Source organism: Onychostruthus taczanowskii, unplaced genomic scaffold (genome assembly GCF_017590055.1).
Source record: "Onychostruthus taczanowskii isolate IOZ18803 unplaced genomic scaffold, ASM1759005v1 scaffold86, whole genome shotgun sequence".
Taxonomy (NCBI): domain Eukaryota; kingdom Metazoa; phylum Chordata; class Aves; order Passeriformes; family Passeridae; genus Onychostruthus; species Onychostruthus taczanowskii.
The window spans coordinates 65621-83783 of record NW_024506552.1 but is presented as its reverse complement, the minus strand read 5'-3'; the positions used below and the strand labels follow the sequence as shown (position 1 = coordinate 83783).

The following is an 18163-nucleotide window of genomic DNA, read 5'->3' as shown; positions in this document are numbered from 1 at the left end:
CCCAAGAACAAGATGATGTTTGGACATAAGACAAATTTTTGGTTATTTTCTGTTCCTAAAACAGATACTGTGTTGTCCAACCTCCCTGGGCCTGCCATAATTAGAAAGGTACTGATGAAAAGACACATACAGATAAAAAACTAGAAGCAGGTTAGTTGTTCTTAGATTTACAAAGTTTAAGCTGCCACAGGAACCACAGGAGATGAATTATAAATCTCCAGTTAGCAAATCCCTTAAATTCCATATAGCCATCCCTATTTGTGGAATCTAGAGACAGTGAATCACAAAAGAAGAGGTCACTTGGGTGTATACTGTGTTAGGTATAATGGTGCTGGAGATTCAATGCTCTGTTATGTGATTCTGAGATCTATATTCTTAAGTTTTCATTCAGAAGCATTCAGACAATGCTTCTGAAAACAGGCTGTCATTTTTGCCATGAAGTTATTCCACAACACACAAACACTCTGCTCGCTAGGTAATTTTTCTTACCTCTCATTTGTATTTCTTGTTGCTCCCTCTCCTTCTTGGCTTGGATGGCAAGAAGGCGCCTGCTCTTCACAGCACTGATCATATCATCGGCTTCAATTTCCACGCGGTGCTCTATTTTCATAATGTCGTGTTTTTTCTTTTCATTCCTTCCCATCATATGCTCTACTTTCCCATTCTCCTTGGTTTTAGCCACCATTTCTTTTCGCTTCTGCTTCTCTGCCCTCTTCTTGTCATTCTCCTCCTTCAGGACAGCCAGGCGCTCTTTCCACAGCTCAGCTGAGGCCTGCTGCTTGGCCTCCACATGGTCCTGCACCGAGTACGTCATTAGGATCCGGTGACACAGCGCTCCAAGGATCCGCAATTTCTCTTCAGGAGTCAGCTCAAAGAACTCCGATGTCTCCAGTTTCTCCAAAAACTCATCCTGTACCTCATTATCCTCGAAAGCTGCTGAATCCTTACTTTCATCTACATTATCTGAGACCTCACTTTCCTCTTGCACATCTGACTTGCGCAGGCACAGGCGAACCAACTCGGAAGCGGAATGCAGAGTAAGTGGGATTTCAGAAAGCTTCATTCCCAGCTCAGCGTAATCCTCAGCAATTTCATCCTGCAGCAGGGTCTGCAAGAGGATGACCAGCACTCTGTTCAAGTACAGGAAGCCTCCCTTTTCTGCACAAAGGGCTTCCATCAGGGACACTGCTGTGATGGGATACTGAGCATCTGGCATCAATAACCCTGAGTAACAGCTCAGGAACTCCACCACCATGGCCACATCCCCAAAAAGTGTGTTAGGAAGTCCCTCTGGAGTATCAACCAGTTTAAAAGTAGGCAGTGTCTTCCCTTTAAGATCTTGGTCCTCAAATCTCCTCTGTTTTTCCAGTTTTTCCTTCATCTCCTTCTCCTTCCGCTCCTTTGCTCTTTCCTTCAGTTTCTCTTTCAGCTTTTCCCTTTTCTTCTTCATGTACTCCTTCCGCTGTTCCTCAGTCATGGTGGCCCATCTTTTCCTGTGTTCCAGGAGCTCATAGCGTTTCTGTACCAACCCTCGTAAATCCTCGGGGAGACGAGCACGGTCCTCATTGGAAAGCAGCCGAGCTGTCTTGGAGATGATGCAGGAAAGAGCACTCTTTTTGTCTTCCCGGTCTTTGTTTTCTTTGTAATAGGCAATGAGATGGAGCGCTGCAGGAGGCAGATGTTTCTGGGGTTTCCTGGAAGATCCGGGGGTGCCTCCAGAATTCCTGGGGGCCCTAGACACCTTAGCGGTACCTTTAGCCATGTCCAGCAGTGTCATTTGTTTCATTTTCATCTTGGGGGTCTTCAAACCTTTCCTAGGAGACTTTGCCTTCCCCGATGACTTCTGCCCATTCAGAACCCTTTTGCCTCTTTGCTTTTTGTCCAAAGATTTGTTGTTGCCCTTTCCTAGTCGGCTCCTCTTTGGAATGTGAAAGTTAGAACCAAGTTTAGCAGGTGACACAATTTTCATCACCTCTTCCAGCTCCTCTTTAGGACAACTGGGGTTCTTTGAGTTCTTCACCTTCAGCGGAGAGCCAATTATAGATTTTTCCAAATGCACATGACACCATAGGGTTGGACTCAGTGGCTGTCCCAGTGAAGATCCATCTGCTTTGGATTTCTTAGGAAGCTTTCTTTCAGGTGATCGAGAGCTCTTCCGCTTGGTTGAGGGATTAAGAGCCATATACTACAATTAAAGGAAGAATTATTTTTTATTAATCTTGAAAGGTAAATAAAACTTACCTAGATCTTTGTCAATTATTTTTGCCCATTTTTTAATGTTTTTTTCCTAATGAAATTGCTCACTGCATTAAGGGTAACAGGCTTCTGCAATCATAATCAGAATCAGAGAATGGCCTGTGTTCGGAGGGACCATAAAGACCACATCTTGTTCCAACCCCTGCCAATGGCACAGACACCACTAGACCAGGTTGCTCCAAGCCCTGTACAACCTGGACTCAGACACTTCCAGGGATGAGACAGCCACAGCTTCTGTGGGCAACCTGTGCCAGGGCCTCACCATCCCCACAGGGAAGAATTTTTTCCCAATATTCAATATAAACCTACTCTGTGTGAATTTGAAGTCATTCCCCCTTGTCCTGAACAAATATTTATCTTCTAGTTTTAAAACAACACTTGACAGTCTATGAAAAAGTGAGTTTACTGAATGAACCAAATAGTGCTTTCTACACCAGAAGAAGGATTTGAAGACACCACATTTCATGGTATGGCATTTAGTTGGTCAGTATTATATTTGGCTGGTCAGCACTAAGGGCCAGAAGAACCCATTCATGCTATGTATGTATTCAGTACTAAATTTGTAGTATCTGCCATCGCTCAATGCAGCCCTGTACATGAATCAGGCCTCACGCAGTCACATGCATCCAGGTCTTGGGCCCAACACCTGACACTACCACATAAAGACTGTAGCTCTCCCATTTCTCTTACACCAGGAAATCACGTCTTTACTTGTAGACAAGTAATGCAAACCACTGGAAAAATAAAAAGGCAGTTGCATCTCAAATTTTTAAAGCACACCACTGTTCCTGATGTTCAAGCCTTGCCACTTCTCAAGAGGTCAACCTACAAAAGAGTAGGTTTTCCTGCTCTGCTTCTCTCTGGATTTAACAGATATGTGGACGTGGCACTTGGGGACATGGTTTAGTGGTGGCCTCTGTGGTGCTGGGTAACAGTGAGGTTTCATCATCTTATAGGGCTTTTCCAATCCTAATGATTTTGTGATTCTAAAACCCAACCAGTACACTGAGGTCTCTGCCAAGACCCAAGGAATGGGTGGCAAAGCAAAGCAGGTACTTTCAGGAATTCTTACCTTATGTGGGTCAAGCAAGAAGTCACTGAATTTACTGGGGAGAGAGTACTTCTTCACTAACTCATCCTCCACAACCCACGGGGCATTCTCACACGTGCCAGCACGTAGCGCATTGTGACGGATGAAGTACCTCAGGATCTCCTTGTTGGGAGGACGCTCTGTACGGACTAAGCTATCTGCTGGAACGTTGCTGATGATCTTGGATGTAACAGACACACTGTTAATGATTAACTTTTAACCAAATTATAAATACAGATCATACACCTACAAGGAACCAGGATCATTGTACTGCTTCATGTCCAAAAACTCTTCCCTCATTCAAAGCTCTCTTGGAAAGACTCAAACCAAACAGCATTTGCAGAACTGAGACACAGAGATTGGTAGGAGAATCAGATAGCTAAAACAGTAAAAACCATGAGTTTATGATGCAGAATTTTTGCCAAAGCCCACTGTTTTATCTCTGACCTTCCTCCAGCTTGCTTGCTACTGACTTTACAGCTTTTACATATCCATGTTTCATTTTTTTCCTGAGACCAAAGGAGCACCTCTGCACATGGTACTCTTTGAGGTCAGCACTGCCTCACTTGTCAAATTACCAAAGAGCAGACAAAAAGCACAGAGCAGTGCTGCAGCTATCCAAAGCCTCCCAAAGCACTGCCACCTCCAACTCAGAGCAGCTTGGTCAGGACAACAGCAACAACTGCCACTCATGATTTCATTGGTCTCAGGAACTGCAAGACCAGAGATGAGGCACTTAATAGCAACCACAATAAAGCCCTGTGACTCAACGTGTGTGGTACCAAGTGTTTCCATGCACAAAACCTAATTACAGATAGAGACAGGCTGGTCATCCTCACAGACAACTGTCCTGCTTCCAATGCCATGACTCTGGCAGAAAGTACTACATTGTGCTGTATAATCACCAGCAGTGATTAATTAAACTTGCATATTCATGTTATAATAGAAAGGACTCAAGCAGACAAGTCACCTTATCTTCATTTTTCAGTTTGACATCATATTTGTGCGGCAGGAATTTAGGTGGGACCCACTTCCTTTCTTCCTTCTTCAACGAAGTGGGAAGCTTTCGAGGAGACCTACGTGCTCGATCATCTGATAAAAGAAGGTGAGACACAGTCTTATTATAGTTAAAAAAAAAAAGTTTCAAAAATCCAGACCACCACTGGACACAGCACCCTACTTCTTGCCATCTGTACAGTGTTTGGTTAAACTAGAACATTAGGAATATAACCCAAACAGGGTTTTAGAAATAGCCAGAAAATACAGGCCAGGAATGGAGGCCCAGACCAGCTCTGAACTAAGGAGGTAAACCTATCTTCAAGGAGTACAAGGGGCCATCTTCATTTAGACCCATCTCTCTGCAGACAGTAAGCTGCAACCACATACACAAAGGTAGAAAATGTCTCTAAGATTTATGAAGGGGAGATATAACCCAACCAGTAAACCTGCTAAGGGAACTCCTCCAACAGCCCTGGCTGCCTATGCCATGCCTTTGTTGAAAATAGTTCCATGGCAGGAATCACTGACTTTTTTTTTTTTTTTTCTTAAAAAGAAAGTAATCTCCAAATGTTTTTATGTTTGTGGCTACCACAGAATCATGGAATAGTCTGAGATGGAAGGGACCTTAAAGCTCATCTCATTCCACCCCCCACCTTCACTAGACCAGAGACACTTTCCACTAGACCAGCATGCTACAAGCCCTGTCCAACCTGGTCTTAGACACTTCTACGAATGGGGCAGCCACAGCTACTCTGGTCAACCTGTGCCAGGGGCTCACCACTCTCACAGGGAAGAATTTCTTCCTAGGCTTCAAAGTAAACAATAAAGCAAGCATGAGGGATGAGAGTAATAATCTACTAAATATATAGAGAATAAAAGCAGATGTTAAACCTAAATAAACCTTAAGAATATAGATCTCAGAATCACAACATTGACGCTCCAGCACCATTATACCTAACATGGTATAAACCCAAGTGACCTCTTCTTTTGTGATTTACTGTTTACATTCCACAAACAGGGATGGCTATATGGAATTCCATCAAACAGCACCTGGATATTTGGGTGAGGAAGAAGAAAATACTATCCATTCCACCCTTAAGTTAATTTTAACAAGCCAACTTCATTTGTTCTTGCATTCTATTGTAATAAAACATACATTTAATGCCTGGAAGAGTTCAAAGCCATCTGGATGAAGTTCTTAGGAAAATGGTCTACTGGAAGATGCTCTTGTCCAGAGCAGGGGGGTTGGAATGAGAGCATCTTTAAGGTCCTTTCCAGCACAGCTGATTCTGTGTTTCTAAAGCATCTACATTGTGTTGTCTCCTGTATTCACGTTATTTCAGATTGTCCAGAGCAGTACAGGTTCTAAGTCCAGCTCATGCTACAGAACCAGCCTTCAGCAGTTCACCATCAATTTTCCAGCCTTTCCTTCCTCCTGCAGATTTTCCAGAGTTCATTCCGTAACCAACTAAAAATATAAAGTCGCTTCAGACTACACAAATGATGCAACAAAGCTGGTATAATGCCTTATTTTTAGCTTCTGAAGGACAGTAGACTCCTAAGCAGAGAGACTGAAACTATCTTTCTCTGCCCCATTTCTCCTCCAGCAAAACCAGCAAGTTTGACACAAGTACTAACAGAACTGCCAGTTTGCTCTGTCCCCTCTCGTGCACGCAGGCACACACAGCTCTTAGATCACAGTTATACAGAGCTTGTTACTGCTTCCAGTTACTCACTCTAGTGTAGTGACTTCAGCCCATATCAAGTGGCCACATGTGAACATTATTAGAGAGAAAAAGTCTAGGTCAGTGTTGCTGGGATCCCCCAGCCTCTGTGGATGCAACTCAACATTTCCTATTCCTGTAGTTTTCTGTGTAACTGTAAGAATTGCTACATAATTATATTAACACACTCTGGAAGAATTTGTTTCAAGGATGTTACTATGAGCCTATGTGCTGTTATAACCCAGAATAAAAAAGCATCAGCAATAAAATAGTCTTTTAGTAACAGCACATGTACAAAGAAAAAAAAAAAAAAAAAAGAATGCATGTTTACTGCTTAGGTTATGACTATGCCAGCACCTTGAGCTGGAAAACGTTGGGGTTCATCTTTTCCAGGAAGGGGAGGACAGTCCCAGTTTCCAGAGGTGACTATATACAGGCCAGAACCAACTGAGTCAGGGACTGAAACAAGAGCAGGAACCCTCATTCCTGCAGTATCCAATCTTGGAAGAGCTGCACTGGCAATGCCCACAGCTGCAGGAATACCACACACCAATGCCCAAAGGATCATGGTAAATCTTATTTAATCATTCAGATCCAAAATAGCTGCTGTAAATTTGATCACTGAGCATTTTTGAAGTAAAAGGTATTTCCCATGCCTCTTATGTGGCATCTCAAGAGAATCACACTCAATAAAAAATACATCAATAAATAAAGCATCATTAGCCCCTATCCAAGCACAATCCCTGTTTCCAATGACGTGTATAACGCCAGATTGTTTCTGAAATGCCTTTTTTTGCTTCCTTATTATACAGAACACTGCAATGAAATCAGAACAGCTCATAACAGTACCCATCGAAAAGAGCTGATAATTTTTAAGTTCAGGACTAGACCTTGATATGACTTCTTTTCCACTCCTGACTTCGCTATTTTCTTGCTGGACTATTTTCAAAGTTTCAGATTCCCCACATTAGAGGGGATTACACAACTTTCCCGAATGCTGGAGTCACTACGGGGTTGGTTTGTCTGAAAACACTTTTTGTAATCTGTTTTAAAGTATAATTCCTTTTTAAGAAGTTGCACAGGACAAAGCGCAATGTGTTTGTTTGGGGTTTTTTTTGTTTGTTTGTGTTTTTTTTTTTCGGGGGGGGGTGGGGCTAGTTGGTTTTTTTTTTGGTTTTTTTTTTTTTCCAACAATATTTCTTCAGAGTCAAGAAAAGCCTTGGACAGCACTAGCTATCTTTGCACCAAGGAAGAGCATTTGAAAGAGGAACATGGTTTTAAAGGATGTTTTATTTTAAACTGTTAGGGAAAGAAAAAAAAATGTCTCAACATATGATGATTGGAAAGAGAATAAAAATGAAAAAACCTCATTTTTCATAACAACCAGGGACAAAGAGAATTAGAGCTTGTCTCTGACTCCAAAATAACACACTTTAGAACCAGGGAGGTTTACTCTGAGGATGAACACTGCAGTAGAACTTTATAATTCTGAACGAACCTTTGCTGTTCCCCTCGTTTTTTTAAAATACACTTGTTATACTTTCAATTTTTATACATTTCGTGCATTGTTTTTGGTATTACACCTTAGAATGATAGACATTTTCTTCTTTAAATCAGGCAAGAACAGCTGAAAGCCAACAGCACTGATGCTCCAAAAATTCACCCCTAACAAGGACGACTTCTGGATTTTCACCCTATAACACTGTTTGGGCATTCACAGCGCAGCACCAAGATGTAAATTTGATCACTGAGCAAACTCCAACACTCAATGCCAGGTGCTGCCTACTGCCATGCTGTCTCTCTACTTACTCATACTATCCCTCCTGCTGTCATCTTCCTTCAGCATCGCTTCCTTCTGGTTGTCCTGGGCTGCCTGGCTGGAGTTCTCCTTGTCACTGGATGGAGAATCACAAGCTCCGTCAGATTTTTTTTCCGAGGCCTCTTCGTCAACTTTCTCCAGGGGATGCATTTTCACAACTTTTACAGGCAACATTTTCTCCTTACCAACCTGGACAGAAATATTGGTGAAGACTGAACTTGAACAAGACAGATGAGCTAACGGGCTTTAACACTATGAGGAAGGGAAAAGTACCAGCTAAGACGACCTAAAAGCAAAACTCCCAACCCACAGCGTTTCCCAATGCTGCTTCCTCAGCCTAAGCACACAGCATGTGCACAAGGTGCAACTGTGTTCTCAGCAACCCCAGTTTAGAGACTAGGTCTTAAACACTGCCCACACACAACATTAACTCCTCCCCATTTTCAAAAAGTTGGAGTTTTCATCAACGTTCCCGGTTTTGGAAGGAATTCTCAAATCTTTAGGGTCTTTTTAGAGATTTTTAAGCTTTGACTTCAGGGTCCATTTGTTTCAGACTACTGCTCCTTCTGGCAGTGTCAAGTGAAAAGATTAAGGCAGACGATAATTTTTAATTTCTTCTAATTAAATCATGTATTTATCTATAAACAGATCATCACATATTTAAGCAGTATAACAATTTTATCTGTTTCCCATGTACACACATATTTTTCACTTGCTATTATTCCAGGATCCTGGAATGGTTTGAGTTGAAGGGCCCCTAAAAACCATCCAGTTCCAAGCCCCTGACATGGACAAGGACACCTTCCACCAGAAGTATGGCTTACAGGACCATTTTCCATCCAAAAGCAGGTGCTGTCACTGGGATTACATAGAGAATAAATTTTCACATCCTTCTAATAACTTGAGCAGCTAACATATTCTTCCCATCTCCTACCTTTAGCTATCTGGAATTAGCCCTATGCAGAAGCACAGGATAAAACAGAAAACATACTCTTACCTCAAAGTCACACTCTTCACCCACTGCGAATTTGGTCATGATCTCCAACCAAGCTGCATCCACCAACTTTTCCAACGACACAGTGTTGTGGTGGACTATTTCCAGGACCAGTTTCTCATACCAGATAGGAAACTCCTCCTTTAAGCTGAGCAAACACAGAAGTTTTCCTTATTCAAGGGAATAAAAGCCCAAAGGCAAAGTACCCTCCCCTTTCCCAATTCCAGGAATTCCTGTTAACTGCCACAATGAGGCAGATGCTCCATTAGCATGCAAACATCCAAGGGCTTTTTGCTCCCCACCCTTCCCCAGGTGTTAGGTGGCATGAAAATCCCAGTTGTCCTGGTTCTTCCCAGAAGGAATACTGTAAACACTCAGGAAGAGCAGCACTGAGTGTGAAACCTTTAATGATTATTACTGTTTCTCTATTAGATATTAAATACAGATCAAGATGATGCCATTATCCCGGGGCTCATTACTTTAAAATACTTGTTTCCAGTAACATCATGATTCTGATAAAGATTTAGGATTTCTTTCTCTCCCAACAGGCTGCCAGTGCAGTAAAGACAGGAGCACGTTTACACAATCGTATTATCTCGCCAGAGAAAAACATCTTTTGTATTTCACATGTCATGATCTTCAAACTTTTTCAAATAAACAAAAGGACTGTGATATTAACTTCCCTTCTTTCCCTTCTAAAAGCTGACCTCAGGAAGTTGGCAGGGGCACTAAGGCATATGTTGCACAAAGCCTTCTGGCTAAAAAGTAAAGTCCATTTCAAGTTACCATAAGGAGGAAAAAAATACTCCATTTTTCCAAAGCACTTGCATCTTCCCAGACACCAGGATCCATGGCTGAGAGCCCTCAGCCTATATGTGCTGTGTTACAACTGCCATAAGCAAATTTATCCCTTTAGCAACCTGTCTAAATGAACTTTTTTATCCAGCTTAGTGTTAGGTATTAAAGCAGACAAACTACCTGGGAAGCTTTTCATCCTGTTTCAAAGAGACAAGACCAAAATCTCATTTCATGGAATCTTCCCACACCCCAACCCCCACCTCCATATTAGAAAGACTATAGCTAAATTTGTTACTGAGAAATTCAAGAAATCTCCTGTTTCTATTTCACTGACATTTCTTAATGTTTCCAGAAATGGTCAATCAATCCAACACGGACAACCAAAAGAAAGTAGCAGCAGACCACTGAGCTTTGACTCAGGATTTTAAGTTTATGGAGCTGCCTCTGCACTTCCCCTGCCCTCTCAAACCAGAACACCAGGAAGCAAAGCCTGAAAGCAGTAGTGCATCACCCCTCAAAAGAAATTAGGACTATTAGCAAATGGGCTTCTTATTTGTTGGCTTTAAGATTGTGATTAACCACAAATGATGGTCAATTTCTCCTTAGGACAAGGCTGTGAACTCTTTGCCAATAGATCAGAAACATGAAGAGAGGCAGCAGAAAATTCCACCTCTTAGGCAGTACCGCTGACATTCTCCACAGTTCATATCCAGGGGAAAAAAGTCACAGAAGTCCAAGTCATCAGCTGACAGAATGGAGAAATACATCATTTCTTTGGCATAATTCGTATGATTTGGTAATCACACATAAATAATATGTGCTGGTTGAGACAAGGACTTGCACCTTTACAGAAAATTCACTTCTATGACAAGGGCCATGCTGGGTCTCATCCAAGGATTCCTGTGGGCTAGAGGAGGAGGTCAGGGTCACAGCAGCCCAGAGGAACACAATTTGCACAGAACAAGGACTCTTGTTGTTTCAAGTAGAGTAGATTCCCGAAAATCTCACTACAACTTTTTTTTAATTGGTGCAACAACTCTAATGCAGATCTGGAGAAAATAATTACAGGAGCAGACCTGGCTGATGTCAAACACTTCAACTGACTCCTTTTACTCTATTTTGACTGTACGTTGTTAAAGATCTACTTTTTTTCTCTCTAAAATATTCCTGACACTCCAGGGACTTTAAAATATGCCAAGTGCCATATGCTGAACTATTCTGGTTCAAGTAATACCAAGATACAACACTAAATAAGTAAATTGGCCAATTGTATTAGTGATGGTTTAAAATTTGGACTTAATTTGCTTTTAACTCCAGAATCCCCAGATCTCCTTACAGCTCCTTACCTCGCCTCACCAACTAGCCACGCATTCCCAAGCCCACTCTAGCCACACATTCCCAACACCTAAAGATAGGCACAAACCCACGTCTCCGCCAGTACTTACAGCTCAGCAACCTCCTGCTCCTCCTCCCAAGCCTCTTTGTGTGTCAGCTGGCTGCTTCCTGTGCTCTTGCATGTCCAGATCCGTTCGCTGTATCGCTCTAAACGTGCTTCGTACTCTCTGTACAAGTGGCAGCTCAGGAAAACAGGATTTAGGCAGTGGAAACCACAATCACCATAGCACAAAACAGTAAAATCTAATTAAATTCTTATGACTGGAGTGTCCAAAGACTAAGGAGAGCCTCAATACAGTCTGACCCTGTGACTACCATGAGGATGCTGTGCTAAATCAAATGTGCTGGTGCTTTCTGAGGCCAAAATGCCTGTCCTGCTCATCCTGGCACAGAAGGTTCCACACCACCAATAGCTCAGCTGCACTGCACAAGGGGAACACAGATGGCTGAAGGTTTTACAGCACTGCTAACTTACTTTTTAATTTTTCCACTCTGATACACTGGAAAACAGCACAATCAATGTCACAGGCACATGCAGGAAGTACAGCATGGATTGCTGCTAAATTCCTGGCAATAACTGTTGTGGCACTGCTACTACCAATGCCTTATGGTGGTGGTACAAAATCCAGATGCAAATTACCAGGCTACCCATGACCCCCAATCTTTTGACAAAAGAAAAAAACAACAACATAAACCATTTGAAACTGAAACCCCTAGAAAGGCCGTTTTTTCCTTTGGTTTTCTACAATATCAGTCTTTTGCATTCCAACACGAGGAGCTCTCTCACCAACTGCATCGCCTGCTTCATGGAATCACAGAATCCCAGAATGGTTTGGGTCAGAAGGGACATTGAAGTCCATCTTGTTCCACCCCCCTGTCATGGGCAGGGACTACACTAGGTTGCTTCAAGCCCTGTCCAACCTGAACACTTGAACACTTCCACAGCTTCTCTAGACAACCTATGCCAGGAGGTCACCATCTACATAGCAAAGAACTTCCTAATATCTAATCCAAACCTACTCTCTTTTGATTTGAAACCATTCCCACTTGTCCTGTCACTTTATACTCTTGTAAAAAGCCCCTCTCTTTCTTGTTGGCTCACTTAAGGTGTTGACACTCCTGTGTCACAGCCTGCCTCAAGGTTATGGCATTCCAGGTGGAATTACATGATTAAAAGGGGCTTGGGCAAGCCATTGGGGTGCAGAGCGCAATAGCTACTCTGCTGTGAGCATCTTTGGCTGCTCTCCCTGCTCCACCGGAGTGGTAATTAATAGTCATGGTAAACAGAGAGCAGCTACTTCACACTCACTATGGACAGAAGATGCACAGGCACAATTATCAGTGTGGTGTAAATCCACACCAACTGCCCTGTGATCAATGCCACATGCCTTCTAATGGGAAGTTATGAGGAGAAATTCTAAGAGAAGCAAGAAAAGCACCTTTTGCTTCTCCTTCATATGCCCTCCAGTGGCAAAGCCGGCATGGAGCACAAGGCACACTGGGTACAGCCACAGCTCAGCCCACAGATGCACCAGCACCGATTCGCAGTCTTGTGGGAACAGCAGACTGCTCTGTGCTCTTGCACAGGCACAGCCACGGCAAAGCCCTCGGTGTGTCTCACACCTTTTGCCATTCAAGAACATTGTAGTGCGATCAACCTATTTCTTTTTCTTTTTTAAGATTCCTATTAGGAATTACAACTCCAGCAAAGCAAATTTCCTTAAATGTTTCCTCACAGCCCCAAGGTAAAGCATAACAAGGTACAGCAGCTGCATTATGGGTGTTGACGTACAGGTAACTTGCCCCACTGACCAGCCCAGGAGTGCCACTGTGCCTGTCGTAGTGATACTGAGCTAGGAGAGAAAAAAATATAAAAAAAGAAATCAAACAAGAAACCAGGAATCCTCTTTGAATTTACAGCAACTTGGGACTGGAACAGGTTGCCCAGAGTAGCTATGGCTGCCCCATCCCTGGGGCCAGGTTGGACAGGTCTTGGAGCAACCTGGTCTAGTGAAAGGTGTCCCTGCCCACAGCAGGGAGTGGAACAAGATGAGCTTTAAAGATCCCTTCCAACCCAAATAATTTTGAGATTCTGTGATTCAATTAATCACTACAATAATGACTAAGTTGCAACCATAATACTATTTATTCCTGTGCCTTTCCCACTAAGAACAGCCTTAAAACCAAATCTAATCCTCACAGCACACAGAAGCTGAAATTCAGGACCAGCAGCCATGTTCAGCTTCATCCAGCAATCCCTCTGCATTCTCCCCTTGGTTTCCTTCTGTGTATCTGTGGAATAACTGAATGAAACATTTTTTTTTCCCTAACATCATTTCCCATATCAGCAGGGAGATTCAAGAGACTTTTCCCTATGAATGTTCTACTCCTTGTACACACCTACGAGAACAGGCTTAACCTCACCATATCAGGACTCACATTTCCCAGACAAACCTGGAATTTAGAAGTGACAGATAGGGTCAATTCCCTGTTCAGCTCAGATCTGCCTCTTCCATGCAATTTAATTCCACCTCCAGCTGATCAGCTCATCTAACACTGACCCTGGACACACTCCTTACCTAGGGCTCCAGACTTGTCCCACAGTGCTGACCCTGCCTTTGTGGTCTGCCAAGAGCTCCAGGTTAGGTACTGTATGGAATTCCTGGGGCCAGCACAAAACCAAAATGCAGGAGGATGTTTCTGCAAAGTTTACTATAGCTCAAAGTTTCCACTACATATACACTGTTTGTCTTTTCCACTCAGACTGGAAACAAACCCAAGAAATTTCAGATTGTTCAACAGGTCTGATCCAGGACTGCAAGTCATCATGCCCCTGGTATGCCATAATCAACCCACCTCTCTATACAGCTGGAGGCTCCACTGCCAAAAATTCCCAACATAGGAATAAATAAAAAAATCCTAGACACAAGCTACTTGTGAACATTGCCCAAAAGCTACGAATAACATGTATATTAAATGAAACAGATGACTATCCACTGTGCAGCTGTTAATATATCACATCTGTTTGTATCCCACTGCATATCACCCAATGCTGAAAGACGGAGAAATTAAAATAAAAACAAAATTACAGTAGAAAAAAGGCACCTTTTTAAAGAAAGATGTTTAAAAGTAACCAAACTAACCACTGCAGGAAACAACTGCTGACAGAACAAAACGTTTACTTCTTCCTCAGTTAGTAATTTCCAGGAGAGCACTAATATCAACTCCCAAAAAAGTTTTACTCCATCTGAATTGTCTGCACTTACATTAGCCAAGAAGGTAAACTTCCCAGAAATGTGAGTACATTTGTAAGGTGCTACTCCCTGAATGTGTGGCAAAGTTCTTCTGCAATTGGAGAGTGTGACACAACAGTGTCTTGCTGCTGCCACCTTCCAGGCAGAGTTTGTCTGGCCAGTATCACATGGGAGGATGTGAGCAGCAGCCTTGAACCTGCCAAATCTGGCCCAACCACTCTTCCTCCCTGTGCTGATACCATGCAGAAGCATGACAAGCAGGCTTTTATCCAGAGACGAGATAATACAGTTTTCCAAAACGATGCACTGGAAGCTGAGGAAAAGCTTTGGCTGGAACAGCCCAGGTCGGCTGAGCTCTCTGAACCCAACCTATCTCCTGATCCAACAGCAGTTTTCCAGACCATGTTGCAGCAGACCCACATGCCCACAGCTGAGCTGACTGCTCACCAAGGTACAAACTTGGGTATTTGGGAGACTGCAAATACTCAGCACCCACTGCACTGGTGACAGCACTGTACACATGCAAAACATTTTCCTGACAATTCAGGTAGCTCAGAGCAGACCCCACCAAGCTACTGCAGGGATGAGTCTATCCCTGGCTGCCCCATGATCCACCATCCCCACACCCACATGATTAGCAGGACCCAAGGCTCTGCCAGGATGCAAAGGGCTCTCTCTACACAGCAGGACTTCTCTTATAAGGTTTTTGCAGGATTTGGAAGTCAAAGGAACCCACATAAAACTACAAAGGAAAAAGAGGCCAAACAAACATCTGAACTCTGCTGACAAGCTTATTCCACTCCCACTGCTGCCAAACACTTCCATAACACACACCCAAGGGGAAGACATCTCTCCTCATGCACGCCACCATAGTCTCTATTTTTTGTGTGACCCAATCTGCAGTAGCTGCAAATCTTAACAAAAAAAAAAAAAAAAAAAAGCTTTAAGAAATTTTGATGTCCTTCAAATGCCTCACTTGTAGTTGTGCAGTACAAGAACTTACACAATCTTTAGGGAAAAAGCTGGTCAATAATTTCCAAAGATAGAAAACAATTCAGGAGAATATATTCTGTCAGATCTTGGCATAAATAACACTGGGTGAAAACTCAGGTATCTCCTGGCACACTCTCAGCAGGCCCCTCCCATCTTCCAGAGCCACTCCTCCTCAACACTATCTAGGATAAATTGAAGTGACCAAAAAAAAAACCCCAAGTCTTCCTTGGGTAACATCTCCCTCCAGCTCACCAGCTCATTTGCAATTTTCTGTTCCACTTTTGGCCTAGCATATATTATACACCATCAACAAGGCAAAGCAGAAACCCAACATTGCTTGGTTTCTCTTTTTAGCCTCATGACGTCCATCTGCCAAGATGAACTTTCTAGAACATGCAAGGCTGCCTCCCACAGCACCCGATGAAATACTTCCTCCAAGAAAAGAGCAACTCTCTAGAACCTCAGTGCTTACCTTGGTTTCTTCTTTCCTTCTAATCCTACAGCTAACACCCTCCTCCCCTCTCAGGATGTGAAACTATCTTTTTTCCCCCCTTAATTTTAATACCACCCCAGTGTTTGCAGAAACATGTCCTCCACCTACTTGCTAGATCCACAGGAGCCACCTAACAAAATGGTGCTCTCAGAAGGAGACCCAGAACTCCCCTGTGCTGTTCCAACAAGGCAGATGACCCTTAAAGCTATGTCTTCTTTTATAAAAGCAGTATATAGGCTTAAAATCATCTTTTTGATCACTGATCACTCCTCACAGGGAAAGAGAAAGAACTGCCTGGTCAGGTGGATGACTGAGCTACTTTCAGTTTGCACATACCAAAAGAGCAGGTTGGCATCACAGACTGCATGTCTTAATTTGAAACACAGTTAAAAAGCAAGTCTCCAACACTCCACCTAATCTTGTTTTACTGGGCTGAGTGCATTAACAATGCCTACCTGCACTCAAGAGGTGCATTTCCTCTTCAAAGGCCACCTAATCCTTCCTAGGGGCTTCCTCTGCCTGTTCTGTTCACTGCAGAAACAAAGCACTCTTTAACACAGGGACTATGGAAATTCTGGAGCCCCTTTGTCCTCCACACTGCCCATACCTCCTCCCTATATCCATGCATTCCCTCTTACTTAGTCCTTCATAAGTTCTCAACTCAGATCCTGATTTTTATAACACAAACACCAAGCCAGCCTTCTGAAGCAGCAAGTCTGCACGTCACAGCGCCGAGGTCCTGCCCCTTCAGCCCTGCTGCGGACTCGGGGACAGTAACTCTGCTGCCGCGCAGTTCTGTCAGTCACCAGCCTGGCCTACGGCCACTTCCGGCGATCAAAGGCTGTCACACGCAGGGGAAAAAAAAAAATTAAAAATTGGTTTTTATGCAAAAGCAGCCCAGGAAGAGATACGCTCAAAGAAAGCCCGGGATGTACACAGCGAGAGCTCCTGCCGCTGTTTAATTCCCTAGAAATTAAGGACTACGGAAGCCTCCGGTGCCAGTGTGCTCCTGGCCCGCGGGACCCCAATGTCCGCACCCGCTCCACGAGTGCATGAATTGCTCTCACAGCTCGCTCTGACGGTCCCCGGTCCCCGTTAGCTGCGCTCCTGCCCCGCGGAGTGTGCGCGGTCACACTTCCCCCGCCCGCCTGGAACGGGCTCCGGAACTCCTCAGGGAACAACGACCCCGCCGAACCCAGGGCAGCGCCCGCCACGCTCTCCTCGCGGTCCCGCTCCCAGCCCGACCCCACCACCGCTTTGTTCGGCTCCACGGCCCCGGGACCCGCCCCAGCTCCCCCACGCCCCGGTGTGGCGGATACTCGCGGGTGCGGAAGGCCTCCTGCGTGTGGGGGATGACGAACAGCTCGCCCGGCTCCCCCGGCGGTAATGGCTTAGCCAACGGGAACGGCTTGCGGCCGAGTAGCGGCGCCATGATGGGACCCGGCGGGGCCCGAGCGGGACGGTTGAAAAATGGCGGGAGATTCCGCTCCCCCTCACGGCGGGCGGTGGGACCGGCCCCGCGCGCGCGCCCCGACCCTGCCGCCCCGCCCCGCAGCGCCCACCCCCGCTCCGCTGTGCCGACAGTCTATTGGCTAGGCGCCTGCTCCGCCAGCTGCGGATTGGTCGCACGGCCGGTCCATCCTGCAGCCTCGCCCCGCCCCGCCGGCGCGGCGGGGTGAGAGGTCGCGTTATGTAAGTGGCGGCGCAGCGCACGGCTCCATTTTGTAACCCCCCGTTATTCGCCCTTCCCCCCCGCTGCAGCGCGGCGACCTATCACAGGGCACTCGGCCCCCTCCAGCCCCGTGACCACCAATCAGAGGGCGTTCCGGCCACCGCCCCTCCTCCCGCCCATCCGGGTACCCCTGCGGGGCCGCGCGCCGGGCTTTGTCCTCCGCGTCTGGCGCGGGGCATTGTGGGGTTTGTGTGGCGGGCGCAGCCGCTCTCGTAGGAAGCCCGGGCTGGGCCCGCCGGTGCGGCCTCTCGGCGGCCTCTCGGCACCGGGCCCCTCCGCTCCGTGGGGAAGCGGAGCGGCGGCTCCGGCGGGACGGCCTCCGGGGCGGGTGAGGTTGAAGAAGAGGCAGGAGCTGCGGCCTGGGGGCTGTTGAGACAGTGAGGAGGGAGGCCCGGCCACCCCGTGGGTGCCGCTCCTGAAAATGGAGGAAAGACAAATTAGAGACTTGTGGGTTGGGTTTTGTGGGTTTACGGTTTTATTTTTTCTTCATGGGAAATGTATGGGGGGATCTCGTGGCATAAACATTTACTGGGGATTGGAGGGGCAGCAGCTCGAGCACTGCCTGCCTAAAGCAGTCAAAGTAGAAGCTGTGATCTCATAGCTCTTTCCCAGAGAT

General features: G+C 45.1%; 1 protein-coding gene across 3 annotated transcripts in view; it reads right to left on the bottom strand.

Annotated features, from left to right (window-relative positions):
• BAZ1B (bromodomain adjacent to zinc finger domain 1B) overlaps positions 1-17476 on the bottom strand; it is a 44476-nt gene extending 27000 nt beyond the window's left edge. For 2 of the 3 annotated variants that reach the window (XM_041425063.1, XM_041425062.1), the window contains exons 1-7: positions 17135-17476; positions 11126-11242; positions 8886-9030; positions 7879-8077; positions 4317-4438; positions 3329-3526; positions 490-2185 (exon numbers count right to left, since the gene is read on the bottom strand). In XM_041425063.1, the coding sequence (XP_041280997.1) occupies positions 490-2185; positions 3329-3526; positions 4317-4438; positions 7879-8077; positions 8886-9030; positions 11126-11242; positions 17135-17247 (2590 nt within the window). In that variant the 5' untranslated portion in view covers positions 17248-17476. The remainder of the gene's footprint in view (positions 1-489; positions 2186-3328; positions 3527-4316; positions 4439-7878; positions 8078-8885; positions 9031-11125; positions 11243-17134) is intronic. The other variant, XM_041425061.1, reaches the window with a different exon arrangement.
• Between the last annotated feature and the right edge of the window lie 687 nt (positions 17477-18163).